This window comes from Corylus avellana, chromosome 11, assembly GCF_965113065.1.
Source record: "Corylus avellana chromosome 11, dhCorAvel1.hap1.2, whole genome shotgun sequence".
NCBI lineage: Eukaryota > Viridiplantae > Streptophyta > Magnoliopsida > Fagales > Betulaceae > Corylus > Corylus avellana.
The window spans coordinates 20,553,408-20,573,150 of NC_142500.1; the positions used below are offsets into that span (position 1 = coordinate 20,553,408).

A 19,743-nucleotide genomic window follows, 5' to 3' on the forward strand; every position below is an offset into this window, starting at 1 on the left:
GAGAACCCAAGGCTTCGAAATCAGCCAAAAGCCATTTTCTCAAACCCATTGCCCTCTAAGATTGGAAATCACCCCTTCAGCCATTTTCTCAAACCCATTGCCCTCCAAGCTTGGGCGTCTACTGTGTTCCATCTCGTGCTGATGCCTCCCTAAGAGAGGTCGCAGGTTGATATTGCCGACTACCTTCCACTGGAGCTCGGTCTCCTCGCAGATCTCATTCTCTTCCACCTCAATTCTGTTTGGACTAGTCTTGGGGTGGTCTGGACACCCCTCAATGGCCAAACAAAATTTTTATTTTTTTTTAGTTTGGCTGTTGGGAATGGCTGGACCACCTCCACGGCCCAAGTCAACGGGGATGGTTCGACCATCTCCTATGGATGGCCGACTACCATTTAATTTTAAAAAAATATTTTTAATTTTTAATTATTTTTAAAGTATAAATATTATTTTATTATTATTTATATTAATGAGATTCTCTAAAAATTATTTCTCACATGTTTTTTATAATATTTATCAGTTATTTATTATCATTTCACTAATTTAAAAATCTAAATATTAATTTTTTAAGAATTCAAATATTAATTTTTTAGAAACTCAAAAATACCGAATGTTGCAAATAGGTTCAAGAAATTTTTTTTCTTAAAAGAGAATTTGTGTCCTTTTATTTTTCAGATGGGTAATTAAATTAAGGGGAAATGGACAGAAGTAGCTCAGGGATTTTAATCAAATTTTACAATGCAATCATTGTAACCTGAGAAAAATACACACAAAACTAACTAAACTAAAACAAAGTAATGACAGCATCTAAATTCGCAATTTCCCAGATATCACGTGGACCCGGTTTAGTACGAGGCGGAGGCACACAAACGACAAATCTGGCGCATCTTAGCAGGAACTATATATATATATATATTCTTTTTTTCGATAATACAAGTTATATAGGTAAGGATTAGAACAAACAAGAGATTTTAAGGTTACGACATTCTCTAGCGGCCAGCTTTGCGTCGGCGACCCATTTGGGGGAGATGCTGCCTCTATGACAACTGAAACCCTTTAATATATATATATATATATATTAAATAGCCCTTCTTGAGCATGCTTGGAATATTTTCTTTTCGGAAAACACACTTCATACAAGTGCAAACCTCAAATTCCAACCAAGTTCCTAATTGAATATGCTAAAATCAGTTCTGCCGAATTCAAGGTTGAGCACGCTTTTGACGTCTGCGAGAGAAAAAGATAATCGGTTTGAAGACTTATTGGATGAGCAGATAACCTCGATGCCTAAATTAGTGGGGATCAAAATTCAAAACCATGACTTTCTGGATTGATTAGAGAAATCAGGTGCATAATCGTAATACGTTCCTTCAAATTTAAATTGTGCCTTCTTTATGCCAAGATAACCTCATCTAAAGCACCGAGGGAAAAAAATACACACATCTGTCTATTTTGCCTTTTTTATTCTCTCCTCTTGAAACACTTTCAAAGCATTTAGAGGAAACTTGCTTATCCCACACCTCACAGCCGCTCCAGAATGCACAAAGTCCCTTCTCCCCTCCCCCTTCAAGCAAAGAATATAAAACCAGCAACAAGATGATAAAAAAGTACGCCATTCCTGCGCGAGCGGATGCAGTAACACCTCTACCTTTTTCCTTTTCCTCTGATGCCCATTGGTTCACTGCTCTTTTAACGGAGTGAGAAAATTGAATCTCAACTTCAAACGAAATTAGCGAGAACGAACAACAAAATTAGATTACTCTCATTGTATAAATCAAGAACAAAAAACTTCTGAGGAGTGAGGCCAGAGGTTCTTCTCTCTAACTATAGTCTATATTCCTTTAGAATTTTATTGATAAGAGTTTAGTAAAATCCGTCCCTTACATTAAAAAACAGAAAGGGATCAAGTGGTCATAACCATATACCATCTGTAAAAATCTCTCCAAAAAAAAAAAAACAACTCAAAACTCTCACGGCCAGTCATCTTCGATAACTGAAGCCAGGCCAGTGACGATCCTAACCCCAACCAGTGCACCTTTAGGCTTAACCTCCGGAGGCTTCCATTCTTTCCCCACCGTCGCCTTATCTTCCTCTCCAGAACTTTCGCTCAGAGCGAAAACGGGCTCGCCCAACTCCGTCTCATCCGCAGAGTCTCCCTCTCCCCGACTCGGTGCGAGCTCACGGTTGGTCCTGATCATCAAAGGCTTTTCATGATTGGCAGCCGTCCGTGAGGTGGGCGTGGAGCGCGGGTGGGGAGAGAGCCACTTGGCCTTGACGTACTCCGCTTTTCTCCACGGTGGAATGTGCATATCCTTCTTTTTGAGACTCTGCTTTGCGGCCTCCGCGACGATGGTGATGATCCTTTGGAGACGATCCGCCTTGCCGACAAATATGTACGGAAGGCTCTGCAGGATCGCCTTGTAGGCCTTTGTTGATCGAACGATTTCGAATTCTGATCTGAAGTCGATATCGATCAGAAATCTATCTCCTTCCATTATCACGTCTATGTATTCGTACTCTCCTAAATAAATACATTAGGATACATTATTTCCTGAGAAAATTGTAGAATGAAAGATTCTTGATTGAAAAGACTCGGATGTTGGTGCTCGTTTGGATTTCCTTTCCTTTGATGTTCGTTGATTTCTCGGCAAGCAAACAGAGATTAAACAGAAACATGCACCTAAAACTTAGAAATAGAAAAAGTTTTTCCCGGTAGAAAACAGGTTTGGTTTTCTTTTCATTTCCGAAATATTCTCGGAAGGGAAGCAGAGGAACCAGATATTGTTCCTTTCCGTTTCGAGATTTTCAACATGTTTCTTAGCAACCAAACCGAAGAAACATATATTTTGGCGATGAAAAGAGACATAATTTCAGAGAGAGAGAGCGAGAGAGTACCGGCGGGATAGGAGGGAGATTTTTCCCAGTGAGATTTGCAGATCGAGGCGTCGTATCCCAGAGCCGACAGTCCATCAGTGACAACCTTCCTGCAAAATTCGTCTTTACGCTTGCAGATCTTGTTCTTATCTACGATCTTAGCCGTGTCCGCTAGCAGATTCCTCTCACATACGCTTGCGCACGGCACCAGACCCTGTGTCCACAAACAAAAACAATTTTTCAAAAACGCGTAAAACAAAAATTAGAAGTTAAATTATCTTTTTTACCTTTAGTATTTCACAAGCTTCCGTGCAACAAGAATAGTTAGAGTCGTTGTGAGAATCAAAATCGTCTTCGGAGCTATCGGTGGAGTTCCGATTGAAACAGTTGCAGCGGTTACGGCCGCACCTCGACGCACCAAATTGCTTCTCATTGTTCTCTTCGATGAAGCTTTGCACCATCTTGGCCAAGCACACGGAGCTCGGCTCAAACTCGACCGATGAGCCATTGCAGCCGTCCTTGTAAAAATGCGGCTCCTCGACACCGACCTTCTCCGCGGCGGAATTCCTGAGAACATTCAGGAACTGGCGCTCAAAGAGCCGCTTGAACCGCGACTTCACCACCGGCTTCACCGGCTTGCAGTCTTCAGGCGTGTGAGAATCGATCGGCTGGATCTTCATTGGGAAAGGCATGAACAGCGTGATCAATATCACGAGAAAGTTCTCCGCAGCACCTCCGATGTTCAATTTACCATTTTGTCCTCCATTTCCAAAAGTTTTAACGGCCTACCTATACGCAAGTCTCTAACTCCTACAACTCATCGATCGAGCTCGGATCTTCGCCTTCGAATTCAAAATTTGAGGACGAAGAAACTTATAAAATCGAAGCGGTTTTTTTACCAAAATTCGAGGCGTTTAAGCTAAAGCGGTTATCATATAGTTTATAGACTCTAATTTGCGAGACAAAGTATGGAATAACTTCGAAACTCTGCTAAGTCAAAAAAAAAAAAAAAAAGTCGCTTTTGCTTAAGGTTTTCCGAAATGCGGTTATGGCTCCCGAAATACGCGACCGCACGTGACGTTTGCGTTTAGGTAACGAGGAAAACGATCGACCGTCGGAGCCACCATTTCCCGGCGAAGAACATGAATTTCCCAGCGAGGTAATCGCCGGCAACGGAACTGAGAGAGAGGGGAGAAGAATTACGATTGTGTATGGTATATACTCTAGGTGACAACTGACAAGGAGCGGAGAGTGGATGGTGTGGGGAATTTAAAGGGAAGGATAAGGGATGCTGGCTGCCTAGGACTGATTTGACACGTGGATATCCGACGTGGCGGGTCGTTGCGAGCTGCAAGAGGTGGGTACGTGTCGAGAATGAAGCCGGTTCGTTTCGTGTTGCGGGTTAGACGATGCCACGTTATGGGTGGTGACGATTAGGCCGGCTTCGAATGTCGAAAATGGCCCTCTGCATTTCTTTTGCCCCGGTCTTGATACGGAAGTTTGTCACTTCTTTCAGAGCCACCATCTCATGAGGAGGCAGGGGTAAAGTTTGTGTTAGTTTCATAATCTGGTTCGAATTGGACGAAATTGCCCTCCACGGGGTGGATGATGAGACTGAATTAGAGCCAACATCTTGTCCAGGAAGCTAGTGGACAATAAGGGTTGTATGGTCATTTGGTGCGCTCTAACTTCCAAGCTTTGAGTGGTGAGTGGAAATTCCCTTGGGGGGAATGAGGTAGTTGGAGTGGCCGGTTGGACGAAAATGTCCCTTTGTAGACCCAACGAAAAAGTGATGAGACGAGAGTGTCGTGTTTGAGAAGCTAAAATGGAGAATTGGACACAGCGTCGCGTCGTCCTATCACTTCTATCGCTTTTTTGGTCTAAGGTAAGCATCGTCATCTGAGAACCGGGGCCGGAATTCACTTCCCCTGTTACCCTTTACAAAGTTTTTCTGTTTTTACATACCACACAAAAATAGTTACAAAGTAACCTCAAGTGATGTGATAAGGTTTATTACCCTTTGTTAAAATAAAATATTTAATACTTATTATAACTTATTTGTGTACTATCTAATCAGATGCAGTGACGATATGGTAATTTTAGAAGAAGGATGTGCATCATGTGCTGCGGAGGGGTCCAAGTTTTGATGAATGTTGAGTTGAGTACACTTTATTTTTTTATTTTATTTTTTAATAATTATTTTTTCACATTTATCTATAACATTTATTTATACAATTATACTAATGACTTGTTTTAATTTTTTTATTATTAATTGAATAACATAAAAGAAACTTTTAAAACAAAATACATCAATCGATAAAATGAGGGTGAGAGGTGATTACTATTTTCTTGTCTTGTTTTGATTCGGCAATGACCGTTGAGTACTCGGTGTGTACTGATTTGAGGCAGAAAGCAACGGAGGGCTATTTGGGAAAGTTCAATATTTTTCATTTTTTGAAGTGAAAGCGGTTGATTGTGTCGTTTATTAAAGCCACGCGGCGCCAAGTTGAGGGGGGCGTTATGTCCTTGGGGTGATGCGATACAGACACCTGTCAAGTACGTGGTGAGGTAAACCGTTGGATTGGGTTAGCTAGGGACAAATAACCCTATTCAAAATTTAAAATAAGGTTGGCTTTAACTTATCCAGTCCAGAATCCCCATTTCTCTTTACTATTTACCATGGGGTAACTCATTACATCTGGTAAGTTCAAATATTTCGTACAATAGCGGGTTTGATGGCATGGATAACTACAAATGCATTTACAGGGTAGTAATTGAATGTAATTACTGACCTAAAATGGTATTTCTCTAAAATAAGTAACTCATATGAATGATTGAGGACATCCAATTACAATAATTACTTAATTATACAAAAAAATTACAATAATTAATCTTCGGGAATAATTAAAGGATGTGTGTGTGGGGCAGTGTATGTTGACATGGCTATTAACTATTAAGGGTAGCATATGCATAAAGTTCAATTCCTAAACCCCCCGAACTTGGGAAAATAATTAGCGGTAGTCACATGGTCAAGCATCCCAATTGTACAATTTCAATATCATACACATCTTTTTCTTTCTTTCTTTCTTTCTTTTTATTTATTTATTTATTTTATTGCTAGAGACTACAGAGTTTAAATTTTTCTACGTTGAAGGTTTTTTCATTTGAAGATTATATAAAATTGTAGACAAATGATTCGTATTTTTTAATGATAAAATGGTATTTGGGTAGAAACAAGTGTCCCCCATTAAATGAATACATGATATACGACCTTGGAAAATGTCAAGCCCAATACGCCCTAAAGTAAAATAAGATAAGGCAGATCTCCCACCGACTTGATGTCGATGGCGTTGGCGTTGGCCTTGGCCCCCACACTATTGACATTCCCACCCCCTCTTTGGATTCACATTATTTACATCATCACACAGTACACACTAACACTCTTTAGTGGTTACTTTTTCTCCAAGTCATAACCTCGGGAAAAAAACAGAGGAAGAGTTTAGGAAATTACTCGATGTGACAGGAAAATGACTCACTAGTCCCAAAAAAAAGCTTCCTTCCCATTCACAACAAATATACTTTTCACTTTATTTAAACAAAATTATATTTTTCTTTATTTAATTAAAATTATATTTTTCACTTTTAGATTTTCACTTTTTTAAATCACTTAATCTGCCCTTTAATTTTAGTTATTCAGAATATTAGAGATTTAAAAATATTTATTTTTATATTTAATTAGTGAACTATACTCACAAAATATTTTTTTTTCAAATTACCGGATGCTTTTTTTGCTTTAATTTTTTCAAATTTTTTTACATGTCCGCACAAAATGGAGAAAGAGATTCGAACTAGTGATTTTCGCTTTATGAAGCATGGTCCCAACCGATTAAGTTATCTCTTAAAAACTTTTTTTGCTCTAATTATAACATCATGGCTAGCTCTAAATTAAGATTAAAAAAAAGTGTTAATACTTTTTTCAACGGATAGCGGGACCCAAATAAAAGAAAGAGATTGTCCCTTGCCTTGCAAATTGCAATTGAAGAAAGAAGTTAAGTTTGAGGAGAGTTATCCAAGGGGAATCTTAAATACATTATTAATTCAAACAAACTACTAAACTGTAATCATCCTAACATTTTTATTATATTGTTGGGATTTCATTTGCCGTTGTTATCCGTAGATGTGATTCTTATTTCAAGCTGTATTAAAAAGAAATAAATAAAGTTTTCTAATGAGTAATTATTGTTGATTGGATAGGGGTTTTGTCACCAGACGTTGATGAAACTTATTGGCAACATCTAATTCATGGCTTCACAATTTGGCTTTGTAATTCTTTACAAGGTTTATGGGCAGTTTAGTCATAACTCTTTTTCCTTGTCTCATCATTCCTATGAATGGAAAATAAAATTCAATTGTAAGAAAGTGAAATACGATTATCAAATAGAATGTTAATATGCATAGAAATATGGTGGTAAAGATGCCTAACTAGAAAAGGACACTTCCCCTAAAAAGAGGGGAAAAAAAAAATCTTGAATATGGCTTACTTCAACAATTGCATAGAGATAAAGTTTTCACGCTAAGAAAAAAAAATTATTTTGACTAATTTTATTAAACTGATATATGTCATAAATTTTTAAAAATGATTATAATTTTAAAGACGCATATAAAATATATATTAATTTAATATACCGGAGTGGAAGAATTCGGTGCAACAGATTTGTAAGAACATTCCTCCAAAGGTGTATGATTTTTGCTTGGGACTATTAAAAGGAACTTTATTTCAAATGATTTTTTTTTTTTTTTTTTTTTCTTCTCTTAGTTCTTGACCACCCATGAAAATAATAGGCAAGAGATGCAAATGTCATGAGAGATGAAAAAGGAGGAGGAACTCAAACGTGTAATTCTTATGCAGTTTATGGCGATTGGCTCTCTCTTCTTTGCAGGGGGGACCCCAATTGATATCTTTCGTTACATGGGCCCCCGGGCACACAGAGTTGGGCCGGATTCTTTTTTGTGGGCTCCAAGGAAAAGGACATGAATGTTTTGTACCATCAATGGGGCCCAGATACGCGCCATCAAACAATGCCGTTTACCCAGAAGACCCAACATACAAATCCAAGTCATTCATTTCACCTGGTCACTGTGTGATTAGAGATGTGTAGGCCCATGAACATAAAGATTTTATGCACCCATCTTTTTCCCTCATTCATGCAAATCTCTCCTACCATATACATGAAAAAGCAAAAAAAGTGTAGGTCAAGTCAATACAGTTGAGGTCGATAAAAGAATGATTTTGAGGGCCCTTATCTTCTCTCTTATAGAATTAAGACTTTAAAAAAAAAATTTAAAAAAAAAAAGAGAAAGAAAAAGAAAATCCTTTGTTAACGTCTCAAGCCCTTTAAAGTTTCAGTAGAGCTCAAGTTGGAGGTCCCCATGGTGTTTGCAACTCTGCTGGCTAAAATAATGAAATTTAGCATGTTTTAGTGTATTTTTACAAGTCATGTCTCGGGCAAAAAAAAATCAAATCAAATCAAATTAAAAGCCGTATCTATTCCTAACTAATAACTATATATAGATATAGTGTAAGGGGTTATTGATGTATAATCTTCCAACAAGAAGTTTATAAAAAAATGAAAAAAATCTAAAACAGGAAGACAATCACAATGAAAAAGGACTGCTAAGCAATTGAAACTCAGGTCACTAGCAATCGACCCGATTCTGAAAAAGGCTTTTATTTATGATTAAAATGGTATTTCTCTTCTAAAAATGCATAATGAATGAGATTTGCCCTCTTATGTACTATTTTATTTAAAAAGAAAAATGCATCAGGGTGACTCTTAAAGAAAAAAAAACAGAGCTAAATAAACAGCTTTACCAAGCCACAAAAGTAACTGGCTTTTTTACTTGCAAACGAAAAAAAAAAAAAAATAGTAACTGGCTTTTTTGACTTCTTAAAAAAGAAAACAAGTTGATTTGTTCTCCAAGGGTTGGGTTAGGCCAGATTTTCTTTGCATGTTTCAAAAATCTCTCTCTAAAACATGAAGGACCCAAACATGAATGTGAGTAGTATGAGCCATCTAATCTAAAACACAATCCCCTAAAATATTCCACTAGCTCTGCTTTACCTTGTTTGAGCACTTCAATGTGAGACACCTTTTTACTTACTTTTCCTCTTCTTTCTCTACTTTCTTTGAGCACTTCAATTACGCATTGGCAATGCAAGAAAGCTTCACGCGTTTCTAACTATTTATTACCAAACGTGTCTCCTTACTTTGGACTAACTTTGTTTTAAATTCATTTACTTTACTCTAAATTAATGCATGTCATCATTATATTCCATCTCTCCTTTATTTATATATTACTTTTTTTTTATATTTGGTACCAGTAAAAGTTATATTTTATCTGTTTATATCAATTATGTTATGAATTGTCTCCGAGGGATAGCTTAATCGATTTATAAAGCGAAGGTCACTAATTCGAATCCTCATCTCCTTCTTGTGTCGACATGTTAAAAAAAAAAAAAAACTATGTTCTAGGTTTCCACAAAATTAACTTTAGAAACGGTTGGGAAAAAAAAAATCAAGGTTAACGATATTAATAATAACTTTCATAGGGCCTTGGCCGATTTTTTGTTTTTTTTTTGTTTTTTGACATGTCCACATAAGATGCGTGATTACCAGTTAATTGAGCTACCCCTTAAGAATGCCTTGACCGAAATTAAATCTGATTACATATGAACAATCAAGTCGAAATAATCATCCCAAATACGTCACAGAATATGTGGACTTTATGGATTTTCTCATCAACTGTCCAAAAGAATGTTGAATGAGAAATTATTGAAAATTGGTAGGGTGATGATGAAACTGTCTCCACTATCCATGTTTAACAAGCTTGGTCACTATTTTAGACAAAGAAGTTTCTTGTCTTATGCAGAGGATTCACAATATTTAGACAAAGAAGCCCATTATGTTTTCCATGGGCTGCCCATTGCTTACCTTTTTTCTTCCCTTCGGTATCACGGATCTTGTGGTCCATCTATATATTTTTTTTCCTTGTCTCTCTCGACTCTCACCCTCTAAAACATCGAGGCCCCAAGTAACGACGACCCCATTTTTTGGCTCTATGCTTTGCATCATTTAATACGCCTCTATTCTTCCAGCCCATGGCTATATGTGGTTTGGCCATCTCTATTCGGTCAAAGGGGTGGCTTGACCATTGGTTATCACTTGTTTCTTTTTTTAAGGAGTGTTTTGTTTTATTAAAAAAAAGAAAAAGATTATTTTTGTCTTTTTGTTCTGTAAAAAAAAGAAAAGATGACAAATAGATGAAGGATAATAGAAAGACTTAAGATTTCAAAAGAAAGCTTAAGAACCTAAATTACCTTATTGTTGAAATTGAAAACTTAAATACCCAATTAAAATATTCTTTTCATAAACACATTTAACAAGCCCATATTCCCCCACGTTTAAGAAGAGCATTGGCCGTAGTTTCTAGTTGGTAGATGCTATAATATAATATATAACAAACACTTGGCGTTGAAGGCTGAAGAAAAAGGAAAGGAAAAAAACGGTAAAAATGTCGGGGGTGGGAAAATTTTGAAATCCGAAAATGTGGTTTCCCACCCAAAAGAAACCGCCTTTGGTCTGACCTCATTCAAATCAAAATCGAAATTCCAATCTTGTATACCCTCTTTAATAAATACAAATAAAACCCCCCCAAAGCTTTCCCACCTCTTTTCATTTTTCTTTCTCTGTAGGCCCTCCTTCCTCTTCGCTCTCTAACACTCCGCGCGTCTCAGGTACCTCTCTCTCTCCTTGTCAGATTTGTTTGTTTGATGGGGCTTCCTGGCACTTGTGGGTAATTTTCAGATTCGGTTTCTCTTAATTTTTTCTCAATTAGTATTTTGAAGATTTTGTGTGAGTGGGTTTTATGATCGAAGCTTCTGTTATTAGAGTCTTAGATCGGAGTTTTGCGTTGCAATTGATGGGTTTCTCAGGCTTCAGTTGGGTTACATGGTGACAAAACTCTCACCAAAGCCCGAAAATCACCGACAGGCGATCTCCTTTTCGTTTTGAATTTCCCTAGTAGGGATAAATGAACCAGATCTGTTATACCCACAAGTCAAACCAGATCTAGTTTTGTTCTAAATAATTTTAACGGATTTTTTGTTTGTCTTCTGGTCATTTGGTGTGTTATTATTCTGAAATTTGAAAATGAAAAACAAATGATAGGTGAGAAATGGCGGGAAAAGGAGGGAAGGGGCTATTGGCGGCGAAGACCACGGCGGCTAACAAGGACAAGGACAAGGACAAGGACAAGAACAAGAAGACGCCCGTCTCCAAGTCATCTCGTGCCGGTATCCAGGTAACCCCCAACCCCCACTTGCCTTCCCCTTTTATTTTTTGGCATATTTCTCAGTAACAATTCTGATTTCTTGTTATTGTTCTCACTAAATCTAAGAAACTTGTTAGGCCATTTGTGCCTTTTTCATTATTTACACACGAGTGAGTGGCGTGTGTTCTCTTTTTATGCTATTTCAGGGAGATTTTTTCACGATATAAAACATGTAACAATTAATTTTGAATCAAATGGAGACGACGTATTTGCTCTTAAGAGGGATAGTTATGCACACTGGGGAAAGACGTTTTTGGCAAGGAGATGGATTTAGTTTTATTTTAGAAAGTGCTATGGTCTGCTTTAAAATCTGTTTAGCTTAAAATCGCGTAATTGGGTGACAATTTGTGTTTGGTCATGTTTAGATTGTTTTGAGATATAAGTATAAGATTATATAAGTTAATTATCATTCAACTTCTTTAATTAAATGTGCCAGATTCTTCAATATTACCATGTTAATTTTGTTAGTTTATGTTGTACTTGTGAGTTGTTTCAAATATTGCGTGTTGGGTTTGTTGAGGTATGGGTATATGATAATATAAGTCAATCATAATTTGATTCATTTAATTATTTTATTAAATGAGTTAGATTTTTTAACTTTAATTTGTTAATTATATATTGAATTTATATCGGATTAGCAAGTTGTGTAAAAAGTTGTTAGCCCTAATTTGTACTTGTTGTTAACTCCAATGAAAGGCGTCTAAAATTGGTTGGGACCAGGCATTAGTATATTTTTTGTGGTTCTTGCATTTTGATTTGGTGTTTACTGCACAAAGAATTTTCCAGAACGAATGAAACGCAAATTATTTTGCAACATTTGTATCGGGACTTCAAATTTTATTTTATTATATATATATATATATATATATATTTTTCTGACTGGTTATGATTCTGATTTTGTTCGCGGTGCTTGTGATATGCTTGTGCATGGGGGTTGTGTAGTTTCCTGTGGGACGAATTCATCGGCACCTGAAAGCAAGGATATCTGCGAATGGACGAGTTGGGGCCACTGCTGCTGTTTACTTGGCTTCAATTCTCGAGTATCTGACAGCAGAGGTGCTTGAGCTGGCTGGAAATGCAAGCAAAGATTTGAAGGTGAAGAGAATCACACCCAGGCATCTGCAGCTTGCTATTAGGGGAGATGAGGAGCTTGACACACTGATCAAGGGGACCATTGCTGGAGGTGGAGTCATCCCTCACATTCACAAGTCCCTTATCAACAAAACCTCCAAAGATTAGGCAGTTTGTACCTGATTTCTCAAAGGCTGTTAACTGTAGGACAACGTGTTTGACTTGTGACTCATTTCCTTATTTGGTAGTGTAGACTGTAGACTTTATTTCCTCGTACAAGTCTGTTCAGATCAGCTAGGTAGGTTAGTATATAAGGGTGATCTTTTGTGTTCATCTTCTTTAAACTGGTATCTTTGTTTAAGGTAGGAGTGCTGTTGTTTGTTGAATTGTTTTTAATATGGTCTCTTAGCCATCTTTAACTAATATCTATGGTTCTGTAATGTGGTTTCTGCAACTAATATGATGAATTCAGGATGTTTCATTTGTTTGATCGGTGATGAGGTAGCTGATGTTATGCTGCTTGGTATATTTCTGTCATTCCAACCCAAAAAGTAGTCTTGTACTCGCATTTTTACAGAGAAAGGAGGGCAAATGTGGCAATCAAAACGTTTTCGGTCTTTTTTTTTTTTTTTAACGGTTTGTAATTTTTGACATGCTTGAATAACTTGATATTATGTAATATGAAATAGTAGATTAAGATAGTAGAGTTTGATGTTTTTAATTAGCAGATGATCTAAAGTGTACTTGATAATAGTTATATTTAATTATTAGAGTTAAATATTTCATACTTCCCTGGGGTTTAGGAATTTTATTTTTACCTCCTGGGTTTCATTTTTATCACAAGACCTCTCTAGGGTTTTGATAAAAGATCAATTTAGTCCATTCGTTAATTGACCGTTAAGACTGACACGTGGACTAATTAGATATTGACACATGGCAAGTCACCAACAAGTTTTTCTTTTCCTTTTTTTTTTAATACATTTTTTTTTTTAAAAAAAAATTAAATTGGTGTCACGTGTCAATATTTGATTGGTTCACATGTTAGTCTTAACGGTTAACTAACGGATGGATTAAGTTGGTCATTTATCAAAACTCTAGGAGGGTCTTGTGATAAAAATGAAACCCCAGGAGGTAAAAATAAAGTTTCTAAACTCCAAGAGGTATTAACGGTCAAGTAACGGATGGATTAAGTTGGTCATTTATCAAAACTCTAGGAGGGTCTTATGATAAAAATGAAACCCCAGGAGGTAAAAATAAAGTTTCTAAACTCTAAGAGGTATTAAGTATTTAACCCTAATTATTATCAACCATTTTTAGTCTTCAACAATTGCTCCAAAATTAAAATTTTGTTATAGTAAACATCAACATATAATTTTTTATATGTAACTTTTTATTCTCTTTTTTCTCTCTCCCTTCCCTCTCTCATTTTTTTTCTTTCTTTTCAATAAAAAATAATATTTAAAGAAAATAAATAGTTGAATAGATATTAACCACTAAATAGTTAATATTTAATATTTAATTTTCAAGACTGATAATTTTTTATACAATTGGTAAACTTGACTTGAACATAAAATAAAATTAGTATATTAAAATTGATGAATTTTCATTTAATTAAATAAATTATATAATCTTAGATATATGTTTTGATATGACCTTCTACGTGAATGGTTTTCTCTTTGGTCAATTAATCTGTTTAATTGTAATGAACTTGGAACTTCACTTGCGTGGCTCTCTCTCTGTCTCTCACACACACCCACACACGCTCAAAGAGACAAGCTTACATTGTGGATAGACGCACGTGTGCAGATAGGAGGTAGGATTTTCCAAACTCACCGTAGCTTTATTCGTGCTTGGGCTCGTCATTTCAGAAATCCTTGGGATGTGAAGCTTTTGGGGATGACATGTGCGTGGCCAGTGGAGGCTGAAATCAATTTTCCTCTTAATATGTAAGTCACATTATCTCCAGCCCATTCTCTGCTTTTTGCTCTATTTTCCGTTTTGTTCTCTTTCCTTAAATTTGTTTCTGGTTTCTGTTGTTTTTTTTTTTTTTTTTTTTTGCTCTTTCTATAAAGAAATTAAACGAGGTAATATGGGTGCTTTCAGCCTCAGGTCAGGTGGTGAGCTTAATTAAATGGGTGTTTAGGGATGGTCACTTCTGTTTAGGATGTCACCCACAATCTGAAATTCACACGGGCTGCGGTCACTTACTTTATTAGCTAAAATCTTATCCTTATCTCCCCTTTCTACAAGTAGTTGGCCAAAAAAAAAAGAGAAAAAAGATATGGAAACACAGTGGTAAAACTAAGTTGGGAAAAGAAAATTCCTAGTTTGAAATGAAGATAAATAATCACACATTCGTGTAATTTAGTGTGGGTATATGCCCATATATCCTTATCGCTCTTGATTGAGGTCCCAAGGGCGAAACAAATTGGACTTATTGATGCACTCTCGATAGGTCGGCAAAAATACATATCATGGTGTGAAAGTCATATTATATATGTTTATCTTTTTGAGTGAAGATCATAGAGATACCAAAAGTCCTCTCACATATTTGATATATATCAACTACACCAATACATATATATACATAGACCTATCACAATGTTTATTTATTTTAACTGTTTCCTATGGAACTATATGTTATTATAGTAAGTGCAAATTAAACTAGAAAAAGAAGAATATTTGTGCTCAATTTAAATAATGAAATTAATGGTCAAGTATTCAAAGAAATTTACTAATAATTCTGTCCATGGAGGAGCTTGACCTATCTATATATTTCTTGGGGACATAAAATTTTCTTACAACTATAAAATTGTCATGTGTTCTTAATTAAGCACGTGAGAAATACATGATTTTTTAGTAAAATTATTATAAAAGTAAGTGCTTTCTCACATGATCGTGACAATTTTATAGAATCTCCATTTTAGTTTGAAAAACATTTATGTCAATTCCTTGGCAAAAAGAATGAAAAAAATAAATCCATTTAATGCATCTTTTTGAACATATATATTGTATTATATAGCATTACTCTTGCCTAACTTTAGTGTTCAACACTAGTGCATGTTGGAGGCAGTGAATATGAAAATGGTATAGATTTATTTAAGTATTAACTACATGATGAGGCAGTTAGCCACCAACCTTGTAAAATGCTCCCCACTAAACTAATATATATATATATATTTTTCAGGGATGATGTGTGCAAGACGTACTCCAAACTAAGAGGATCTTTAAGATGGGCCTTTCGCTAAATTCTCTACATGCACTATTTGTTCTTATTAATTTCCTCTAACAATAACTTCCATTATTATTCATATATATATATATATATATATATACCATTAACACTACTCATCGACACAGGCTTCCTTTCTCTCTCTCTCTCTCTCTCTCTCTCTCTCTTACAAAAACTAAACAAATGGATGCAAAGTTTGTTCTGCATACCAGCAGCCCTTTCTCATCTTTGGCTCACCGGAGCTACACCTGTAAGCCGCCGGTACGCTCCCCGCCTACTCTTGCCGTGCTCACAAGCCCAACGGAAACCATAACCCAAGAAGCAACAAAGACGACGACTAGCGTGATCTATAACGATAACTGGTTCGATAAAATTGCCATTAACCATCTATCGCAGAGTGTTCAAGCAGCATCAGGTTTCTATATTTATATATATAAACTTATACATCTTCTTCATTACTATATATTCATTATGGAGCTGGAGAAAGAAATTATGAAAGTTGACATGCAGGATTGAGGAACAGCAAGAGTGGGTATGAGAGCTTGGTGGAGGCAGCTAAAACAGCATCGCACAACTTTAATCCGATTCAACAACGTGATATCGTCATTCAAGCCCTCCAGATTGCCTTCCCAAGGCCAATCCTCTCTTTGGCAAGTCCATTTACTTCCTCCATTAATTTCTTTCACACACACACACAGAGATATATATATATAATTGTTCTCATTCGTGCGTGCAACTCTAGCTAGCTAGCTTCATATTTTTCTTCACGACGACTAGAGAAAACTCAGGAAAGCTAAAACGACAGCCAGAACTGCATGCCTTGTATTAATTAATATATCATTGTTTGATAGTAATACTGAGTTTCAACAAGTGTAGGCTTGAAAGAACCCAGCCCCACCCGTGTCTTTCACACGTACATATATAAGTCATTTCTTGGATTGTAAATAATGGTGCTTTTTTTCCTTTTTCTTTTTTAATTACTGATTAATTAATTGTTGATGTTTTGGTGACCGAGGGCATGCAGATAAAGACAGTGCTACCGCAATCTAAATTGGCAAGGGAATATTTTGCCGTCTTCACCACTGTGTTTTTTGCTTGGTTAGTCGGACCATGCGAGGTATATAAGGATAGAGTTGTACTTTAATTATTTGTGAAATTACTTTGATAGCCGATTGCTTAATTAATAAATTTATAGGGAAAGCATAAAACTACAGTAAATTGAACATCCTTAAACACAGCGCGCGCGCGCACACACATATATATAGACATGCATTTCCAACACTAACAGTAGTACTGTTGAATCGGATATTTTCATGACATAATTAAATAGGAACGTTAATGCATAGAAATTAGAATAGACGAGGAGTCGACTTGGACTGGCCGGCCGAAGACATTGACAGATCGATTAGCCCCTCTTATTCCACCATATATTGCATTCCACAGTCACATTCGCTCCTGCCCTCACTTTAGGGCACAAATTATAGTACATGCATATAGCAAGTGGCAATTAGTTTGAGGTATATATATTATATAGGGGTGATTCATCACCATCATGAAAAACAGCAGTCTGTTGTTGTAAAATGTTGCCTTTGCATTGCTTTAAAAGTGTTAGCTAGTATTAATTTCATCTGTTTGGGACTCAAATATATATACATATATATATGTCCACTCATATATTATATATATATGCATGCAGAGCTATGATCTGCAAATAATTAAGATGCTTATATATGCATGTATATATGCAAAATTGTTCATCAAATCTAACCGAAGTCGGCTAATAAATTTTCACGTACAAAACAAGGTGAGGGAATCGGAGCTCAACGGAAGAAGAGAAATGAATGTAGTCCACATAAAAAAATGCAGGTAACTTTAGCTTCACCCTTGTATTTGAACTATAATAAATATTTTGAACCAAGAACTGTGACGTCCCCCATGCACTTCACCAACCTAAGACACTTCCATGTAAAACAATAAATGTATATGCTCCAATGATTGTGCCACAGCCACCCCGGCCCCCAGATCAGTATTCTTCTCTTTCACCATCATCATATCACCATTCCGGCCAATTCGTTTTTAATATCAAAATCACCCCTGTATATATTCCTCTAATTAATAATGTTTTTTTTTTTTTTTTTTTTAATTGCAGGTTTTTGGAGGAGAGCAATTGTGTGGGACTTTGCACTAATCTCTGTAAGATGCCATCCCAAATCTTTGTCAAGGATTCACTAGGAATGCCACTCAACATGGTCCCTAGTAAGAATCCGCATCTACCAGCTTCTACCTACTTATTTCAGATCATGCGGCTTGCTTCCCATCTGCATTAATATTTATTAGTTAATATATATCGAAATTAATTAGATAGAAAAGTACTAATTGCCATCTGCAGCAAATTAAAAAATATCTTATATTTCCTCTTAAAGTAAAATCGCAATTGCTAAACCAAATTAAGATGAAGAAAAAGGAAAGAATTCCACTTGGAACTGTAATAGTAGCTGCACTAAAAAAGTGGAGGCCATGCTCAGTCAATGGAGGGCCCCATGTAGAAGCCACCCAGGGTGCAAACAAAATGCAAGGAGACCCATCCAATTAAGCTGGGTGAGAATTTGTAGCACATAGATTAATATAACAAACGAATTACATGTTTTTGCTCATGATCAGATTCCTAATCGTGAATCAAAAAACTCATCATTAGTGCTATATATATTTCCCATGAAACCAATTATCCTTCTATAACCTCAATTATGATTTATATATGTCCTATTAATTCACCACAATCATCGATCGAAATCACCCACTGATCGAAAGCACTCAAGAACATTTAACTCGTCACGTTTCTACGTGCCAATCAATTGTTGAGAAGCATATATATATACCTTTGACCATCTTTGATCATGAGTACTATATATATATATATATATATATATATATATTAAACAGCTAGCAACTTAATTTGATCAGAATCAAAATGAAGTAGCCAGTCCTTCCAATTTGCAGATTTTGAGGACATGAGCTGCGAGATGATATTCGGCCAGGATCCTCCAGCTTCATCCGATGATCCAGCATTCAAGCAACCATGCTATAAATTATGTAACAATTCAGACACCCTTCATCAGCTACACCTACATGCTTGCTTTTATCTTCTTATATATTAATCTCCTCAGTTCTAAAAAAATTGGCATGCTATATATATATATAACGATCTATATATGGTGGATCTATGATAATATAAATTATGTGTGATGGAAATTGGATTCTAACTTAGGTTTATGTACATGATTCATGCAGGCAAAGCAAACGTGAAACACAACATCAGGTGCTCCGATCCAGTTAGGGCACCATTTGGAAAAGATCCTTCTCTTTCTCACAGTTGATGGTCATTATTCTTTCCACTTTTCTATCTATGTAGTAACTTTTTATAATTTTTATTTGAAATTCGGAGAAATGCTATACGTATCATTCTTCCGCAGCTGAAAGCTTAATTACTTATATCCATTCCGGCATCGATCGATAACCAAAATGGCTTTTTTAATCAAGACCGTGCAAATATTATGAGAGATCAGGGGGAGAGAGAAAAATATTTAATCTGGATTTGTCCTGGATTAAAATTAGATAAGATAAAGGATGTTTGTCCAGGATCTAAATCATAAATGAAACTTCCAGATCAAGCAAGCAATTGACAGGTTTTGGTGCCAACTCAATGAGTTTGTACATCCTAGGTAGGCCTAGATCATATATACCAAATTGTACCGGGAGCAACCATCAATTGATCAAGAAAAATTCAGGGTGCATAACATTGGTGAAATTCGAAAATAAATAAATCTGAAGAGCAACTGCATTTAGTTAATTTTACTATGGGTTTACCTAGGTCCTAAGGTTGCCAACTGCGAATCCAACATGAAATTAAGGGATTTGGGTTGAGAGATCATCTGACCCATTGAATAAAATAGGTTGAGTTTTTTGTTAACTTATATAGTCTAATACTATGTCTCGACACGACCCAAACTTGATGTGTAACATTTAGGATTGACAATTTTTAACACGAGTCATGAACGTAATATGAAATTTGCAAGTTATGGTTGAAAGGTCTTACTCAGTTAATTAAGTGAGTCGTGTAAGAGTTGACTTATATAATTTTATATCTATACTTCGACATGCGGATATAAATTGCTGCCAAT

General features: G+C 36.1%; 3 protein-coding genes across 5 annotated transcripts; 2 read left to right on the top strand and 1 right to left on the bottom strand.

Moving 5' to 3' along the window:
- Window positions 1–1,859: 1,859 nt before the first annotated feature.
- On the bottom strand, window positions 1,860–4,127 carry LOC132166727 (uncharacterized). The gene is made up of 3 exons (XM_059577598.2): window positions 3,159–4,127; window positions 2,893–3,085; window positions 1,860–2,518 (listed from the first exon to the last, which is right to left on the bottom strand). The coding sequence occupies exons 1-3, from the start codon at window positions 3,561–3,563 to the stop codon at window positions 1,968–1,970; spliced, it is 1,149 nt and encodes a 382-aa protein (XP_059433581.2). The 5' UTR covers window positions 3,564–4,127; the 3' UTR covers window positions 1,860–1,967.
- A 6,351-nt stretch (window positions 4,128–10,478) lies between these two features.
- Window positions 10,479–12,821, top strand: HTA11 (histone H2A 11). Its single transcript, XM_059576218.2, has 3 exons — window positions 10,479–10,666; window positions 11,100–11,232; window positions 12,205–12,821. Exons 2-3 carry the CDS (start codon window positions 11,107–11,109, stop codon window positions 12,499–12,501), a joined length of 423 nt encoding a protein of 140 aa, XP_059432201.2. The 5' UTR covers window positions 10,479–10,666; window positions 11,100–11,106; the 3' UTR covers window positions 12,502–12,821.
- A 1,276-nt stretch (window positions 12,822–14,097) lies between these two features.
- D27 (beta-carotene isomerase D27-like protein) lies at window positions 14,098–19,035 on the top strand. 3 transcript variants are annotated; one of them, XM_059577330.2, is made up of 8 exons: window positions 14,098–14,279; window positions 15,521–15,980; window positions 16,076–16,215; window positions 16,590–16,682; window positions 17,370–17,431; window positions 17,715–17,821; window positions 18,563–18,655; window positions 18,854–19,035. In XM_059577330.2, the coding sequence occupies exons 2-8, from the start codon at window positions 15,749–15,751 to the stop codon at window positions 18,937–18,939; spliced, it is 813 nt and encodes a 270-aa protein (XP_059433313.1). In that variant the 5' UTR covers window positions 14,098–14,279; window positions 15,521–15,748; the 3' UTR covers window positions 18,940–19,035. The 3 variants fall into 3 exon arrangements, with proteins under 3 accessions (XP_059433313.1, XP_059433314.1, XP_059433315.1); XM_059577331.2 differs by having other exon boundaries at window positions 17,715–17,758; XM_059577332.2 differs by lacking the exon at window positions 18,854–19,035 and having other exon boundaries at window positions 18,547–18,628.
- Window positions 19,036–19,743: the final 708 nt, after the last annotated feature.

Coding starts and splice junctions, on each gene's coding strand:
- LOC132166727 (XM_059577598.2), bottom strand. CDS start 3,563: ATGCCTTTCCCAATGAAGATCCAGCCGATCGATTCTCACACGCCTGAA. Junction 3,086..3,158: donor AAGCTTGTGAAATACTAAAG/GTAAAAAAGATA, acceptor TTGTGGACACAG/GGTCTGGTGCCGTGCGCAAG. Junction 2,519..2,892: donor ATCTCCCTCCTATCCCGCCG/GTACTCTCTCGC, acceptor GTATTTATTTAG/GAGAGTACGAATACATAGAC.
- HTA11 (XM_059576218.2), top strand. CDS start 11,107: ATGGCGGGAAAAGGAGGGAAGGGGCTATTGGCGGCGAAGACCACGGCG. Junction 11,233..12,204: donor CATCTCGTGCCGGTATCCAG/GTAACCCCCAAC, acceptor GGGGTTGTGTAG/TTTCCTGTGGGACGAATTCA.
- D27 (XM_059577330.2), top strand. CDS start 15,749: ATGGATGCAAAGTTTGTTCTGCATACCAGCAGCCCTTTCTCATCTTTG. Junction 16,216..16,589: donor CAAGGCCAATCCTCTCTTTG/GCAAGTCCATTT, acceptor GAGGGCATGCAG/ATAAAGACAGTGCTACCGCA. Junction 17,432..17,714: donor GTCCACATAAAAAAATGCAG/GTAACTTTAGCT, acceptor TTTTAATTGCAG/GTTTTTGGAGGAGAGCAATT.